At 44.4% G+C, this 6,000-nt stretch overlaps 1 protein-coding gene across 1 annotated transcript in view; it reads left to right on the top strand.

Annotated features, from left to right (window-relative positions):
* HDGFL2 (HDGF like 2) overlaps positions 1–6,000 on the top strand; it is a 32,514-nt gene that overhangs the window by 3,025 nt on the left and 23,489 nt on the right. Inside the window, exons 2-3 of the mRNA XM_044685288.1 lie at positions 3,126–3,202; positions 3,310–3,448. Coding sequence (XP_044541223.1) covers positions 3,126–3,202; positions 3,310–3,448 — 216 coding nt within the window. The remainder of the gene's footprint in view (positions 1–3,125; positions 3,203–3,309; positions 3,449–6,000) is intronic.

Below are 6,000 nucleotides of genomic sequence, written 5' to 3'. Positions count from 1 at the left end.
GGGGCCGGGGGGGTGGGGGCGGGCTTGGGGGTCATGGGGGGGCCAGAGTCGGCGCGGGGGCGCGAGGGGCTTGGGGGGGGACCTAGGGGGCTGCGCGGGGAGAGGAGGATTGGAGGGTCCAGGGGGACCCCTGGGATGGGCGGGGCTTAGAAAACTGACCAGGACCTCTCTTCTGGGGGCATGGGGAGAGCCGAGACCCCCCTGGGAGAAGGGGAGGGGCTGGGCCTGGGGGAAGCTCTGGGAGGAGGGTAGGTAGAGAGGATGGAGGGCCCCGTGGAAGGCTCAGGGAAGATGGAGAAGCCGGAGAACTGGGGCACCTTGGGGATCAGAGGGCTGTGGGGGAACCCCAGGGGATTCTGGGGTTGGGGGAGCTGGAAGGCCCCAGGGAGGACTAATTTAGCCAAGGGAGCTGGGGATACTGGGAGACTTGGTGAAGAGGCACCTGAGAGAGATTTTAGGGGTAGGGTTGTGCTCTGGAAAGAACCCTGAATGGGTTCAGACACAGGTTCTGCTACTTGTGTGACCTTGGGCAAGTCCCTTTTCCCTCTCTGGGTCTTAGTTTACTCATTCTAGGAATAAGAGATTTGGACTAGATGGTCTTCAAGGTTATCTCTGCTCAAAGTCTATATAATGTCAATGAACTGGAGGAACCCAGGGATGAGGTAGCCTGAGAGATTCAGCACCTCAGTCCAAAGGACTTATTAAAAGAGTGAGAATGGGAGAATTGGGTGGTATGATAAGGATATTCCTATAGAATTGAGGGCTTTGAAGGAAATTAGGAGTACTGAAGAGTTTGAGGGGGCCAAGGAACCAGGAGGATAAACTCCCTTGAGGGCAGAGACTATTTTTTTGGTCTCTTTTTGTATCTCTAGTGCTTAGCATCATGCCTGGCACATAGTAGGCAGTTAATAAATATTTATTGATTTGAAATGAATTGAATTAATGAAGAAAATGGAATTGCTAGATGGCATATCTTCTAAAGGGTAGGTAACTTGGAATGCTGAAGGACCTGGAGAAGACCATGAGAACTGGATTGGCATCTTGTGGCCTATAGGGTATAGAGTGAGTGAGTGAGTGAGTGAGTATGTGAGTGAGTGTGTGTGTGTATATGGTACTGATGAAGAATGACATGCCAAAGTAAGGGGAAGTGGCATTTGTTGTAGTTAGTAGGGTTCTACAAGGATTCTAGAGTGGTTAACTGGTGTCAGGAAATCTAGGGTGTGAAAAAAGAGACAACCAAACAGAGTTGCTAAGGCAAGGCCTCTGTTGGATTTCAGGATATAATGAATCTCTGTTCTCTGCATCCCTAAAATGGGATTAGGCAGAAAAGCAGTGCTTGGAATGATGATACGGAAATACAGACAGGAAATATACTAGAATCCAAGTCAAACTGATTGGGTGTCTGGTGCTAAGCATTTAGGGGCATTAGGATTCATAGATACATATAGGATATAGTGAAGTAGTCTGAGACTTGTAGAGTTCGTGGAATCTCTCATTTAGAGGAACTGTTAAAATTTGCTTTGAATTGGCTAGTTGGTAACAAGTTCGGAAATGGATGGATGGATGCTTTTTTTTTTTTTTTTAAATTATCTTACCTTCTGTCCTAGTAACAGCTCTTAAGACAGAAAAGCAAGAGCTAGGCAATTGGGGTTAAGTGACTTGCCTAGGGTCACAAAGCAGGAAGTGATTGAGGCTAGATTGGAATCCATCTCCAGACCTGGCCCTAGAGTCACCTAGCTGTCCCAGATGAATGCTTCTTTGATGTATATATTTGAAATTCTTTAGGAGTTTAGGTACTGCCTTAGGTTAATGCTTTTCACTGGTGTCTTGAAGGTTTTTGTGTAGAGAAGAATGCTTTGAAGGGAAGAGTTTGTATGCCATGTTTGTATGTTTGAAGAATGAGAAAAATTAAAGGAAGGACAATAGCATAAATCCCAAGGGGAGGGAGCTACCCTTTGATATATTTGAAAGAGTTTAGAGATGAAGAAGGTGCTGAAAGGAGGCTGTCAGAATGTGCCAAGAGTTATGGATGGGAGGTATTGTTGATGGGAGACCTGTAGGGCATCTGGTCCATGCCCTCATTTCAAAGATGAAGAGCCAGAAATCCTTAGAGGTTAAGTGATTTGTCCAAGGTCATGTGAGAAAGTGGCAGAACTGGAATTTGAACTCAAGTTGTTGATTCAGAATCATTTATACCATCCTGGTTCCCCAAGTACCTAAGTGGATGATTAAATGAGCTAAATGAGATGTTCCTGGGGCCAGTAACAGTATGAATGAGACATGACAGGGAGCCAAGGAAATTGGAGGGGACTGGTATAAGAGTGGTAGAAAAAATGGTCTGTGGGGCAAGAAAGATTAGAGAGAAAAAAATTTCTGGGTTAGGCTAGGCTACTACTGTTGATACTGGTAACTATAAAATTCTAGGAGAGATGTGGAGAAATAACTCTTTATAGAAAATTTCCTTTACTTTCCTCATCCTGTTGCCCATGGCAAGAACCCCTTTCATTTTCCTCCTCTACAAATTTCCTTCCATCCCCAAATATTTCCAGGCACCTGATTGGAAACTAAGAGGTTTTGCCATCTTCCTGTGGGGAGGTGACTGACAGCTGTTTCAGCTCATAGTCCTGCAAAGAGAGGATGGGACTTGGATACCAAAGTCCTGTCTCCTGGAGTCCACTCCCTTCTCCATCCTTTTTGCTTGATCCCTGCAGCTTGGGTTTCCTCTGGGGCCAGCCCCCAGCCACACTATCCTCAGGGATCCCTATTATGGAATGTCCCTTTGAGGGGAGGGGCCAGGGTAAAAGGACTTGAGGAGTCCCCTGAACCACACTTATCACCACCCCCGGCATTGGCTCCAAGAAAGGTATTTGACTTCTTGAAGGTGAAACATCTATATTGGGGATTCTGATCCTAGCCCCTATCTTTGGGGTGAGATGAACTTATCTGGGGTGGGGGAAGTACAGTCCTCATGTTTAATCACTTAGCCTCTTGCTACTTTAATGGTACCCTTCTTTTACCAAGATAACCTGGCATCTTTCTTGATCATCTCATGCTCACAGTATTCACTTTGGGGGTGTGGAGTGATGATGCTTATCACTTTTGACCATTCTTTCTTATTCTTGTAGATTGATGATATTGCAGATGGGGCAGTGAAACCTCCCCCAAACAAGTACCCCATCTTTTTCTTTGGCACTCATGAAACGTAAGTATCCCCTTCCTTCATCCAGTGTGTTTGACATAGACCTTTCCTTGGTATTATATTATGGTTCTTGGACTTATCTGCATCTGTCCTATGATTTATTTCTCTAGAGCCTTCCTGGGACCCAAGGACTTGTTCCCCTATGAGAAATACAAGGATAAGTATGGGAAACCCAACAAAAGAAAAGGTTTCAATGAAGGCCTATGGGAGATCCAGAATAACCCCCATGCCAGTTACAGTGCTCCTCCGGTGAGTACTTTCTCAGAAACTGATTCATAGATCTTTTCTGTTTCTTGGTCTCTGCTCGGGTAATGCCCCAAAGAGGGGGCACCAGAGCAGATTCTTCGTTCGTTGACCAGTCACTCCCCCTACTATACCATATGAAACCCAAGTAGCCCAAGATTTTAGACTTGTCCTGGTCAATCTGAGGGTCACTTTGCATTTCATTCTGGAGATGGTGACTGCTTACTTGACTGACAGGAAAGGGAAAGGAATGTATAAATCCTTGGCCCTAATTTAAGTAAAGTACCATAACTTTTGGAAACATCTCTTTCCCCCAAGAAAAGACAGCATGGTGTAGGGGGTAGACAAGGAGGCAGGAGATCTAGGTTTGAGTTCTGTCCCTGACAGCTAGCTGGGTGACTAAAGGCAAATTCACTTCTCTGGGTCTTAGTTTATTCATTTATAAAATGGAGACAATAACATGTTTGCTACTTGTTGTGGGGAAAGTGATTTTTCTTTTTTTAGCCCTTTTCTGTCTTCTTAACAATTCTAGGACAGAAGGACAAAGGCTAGGCAATGGGAGTTAAGTGACTTGCCCAGGGTTTCATAGCTAGGAAGAATTTGAGGCTAGATTTGAGTCCAAGTCCTCTTGGCTCCAGGCCTGTCACTCTATCCCTCGAACCACTTAGTTGCCCCTGAAGAAAGTGCTTCTGAACATGTCAAGAACTTAGAGAGGTGAGAGCTGTTGGGGTCTTTCTTCTTTCACCTCCTCCAAAGATGTCAGACTTTGAAAGAGTCTGTGATAAATTCTAGTGAAACGATCTCCAGAGCAGATAAAAGTGGCAGCAGGGATATCTGTCATTTGGAATACTACTATACTGGAGTGTACTGTCAGATGGCTAGTAGAGTAGAAGTTGGAGAATGTGGAGACAGGCAGGAGAAAGTAGGAGAGAATGGGGCTGGTCTTTTACTAGGGAGAGGATGAGCTGTTGATTCATTGTGCAGATGAGTTTTGCTCTTTGCCTTTGACCGCTGCTTTAAAAAAAATTTATCTATTTAATTTAATTTAATTTTTTAATTTAATTTTTATTGTCATGCAAGACACTTCCATATTGGTTTTACTGCTCTTGAGGTTTATGTAGATCAGTGGTTCCCAAACTTTTTTGGTCTACTGCCCCCTTTCCAGAAAAAATATTACTTAGCGCCCCCTGGAAATTATGAAACTATTTATTGAACTCAGAATAGAATGTAATACAAAAAAAGTGTGGCCATCACTGCCTTCCTGGATTGCTGCAGCACCCACCAGGGGATGGTAGCGTCCACTTTGGGAATCATTGATGTAGATAGATAAGGGGGTGTGGAAGCATGGCAAAGATCTAAGTGGAGAACAAGAGCCTGGCCTGAGAAAGATATATAGGCTTTATGGGTAAATTAAGAGATAACATGAATGGGTGAAACAAGGGACTATCATGAAGGGGAATGACAGCTGGAAAGGTCTGAGGGAAAATACACTGGAGATGTTTTTGATGTTCTTGGTCAAGGTAGTCCTCTGGGGTAGAAGGTGTCAGAACCCTGCTTTCTTTCTCTCTCTCAGAAATCTGTTCCATCTTCAGATTGTGTATCCACAGGCCAAGTCTTGGATTTGACCACTTAACCCTCATAAACCTTTGGCAAATCCTTCCCTTTCTTTGGCCTCAGTTTCCTTGTCTGTAAAACGTGGTGGTTGAACTAAAATGGTTAAAGCCCCCTCTAAGGTTCTTGAGGCCAGAGGGTGATACTTACCTGTTCCATATCTTGTTTGTTGGAAATTCACACATAGGGTTTGATTGGCTTGATCCTTCATGAGGGCAGTTTTTCTCTTCTGCATCTTTGGCAGTATTGGAAAGGCCTTGTATCTGTCTCCTTTATTGAACTACCAACCCCTTTTCCCATTGCTTTGCCAGATCTGGAATTTGGATAAACAGTTCAGAATGTGGTTGAGTTTCCACCAGCTCCCTTTCTGGCCCTGGCTCAGTTTCTCTGGTTACGTCCTCCCTATGCTGCTTCTCAGTGAATCATCAGCACCATTTAATATTTATTGGACACCCACAACTTCCTGGCTACTACATAAAACAGACAAAATACAGGCCCTCGAGGAACTGGAATTAGGAAACACTGACCCGAAGGCTGCTCTTCAAGCCCAAACCGCTTTAACAGTGCTGAGCCACACTTATACCTCATAATGTGCACATTTCAAGTTTAAAATAAGTAGATTTCTCACCAATAAAGAGAGGTATGTGATTGACTTGTAGACTGGGGAAGAAGAGGCTGAGGACCTCAGTTCATCTGCATGCTGTCACGGCTTCCCTTTTTTTCCCTAGAACAGCAACATGATACAGCTTAGTGGATAGAGTGAGGCCTGGAGATGGGAGGTTTGGGGTTCAGATTTGGTCTCAGACACTTCCTAACTGATTTTGGGCAGATCACTTAACCCCAATTACCTAGCCATTACTGATCTTCTGCCTTAGAATTGATAATAGTTTCTAAGATAGAAGGTAAAGGTTACTAAAAAAAAAACCCCAAAACAAAGAAAGGAAGCA

Source organism: Gracilinanus agilis, chromosome 1 (genome assembly GCF_016433145.1).
Source record: "Gracilinanus agilis isolate LMUSP501 chromosome 1, AgileGrace, whole genome shotgun sequence".
NCBI lineage: Eukaryota > Metazoa > Chordata > Mammalia > Didelphimorphia > Didelphidae > Gracilinanus > Gracilinanus agilis.
Note: the sequence above shows the minus strand (reverse complement) of the source record. Positions and strands in the feature narration are given on the sequence as shown.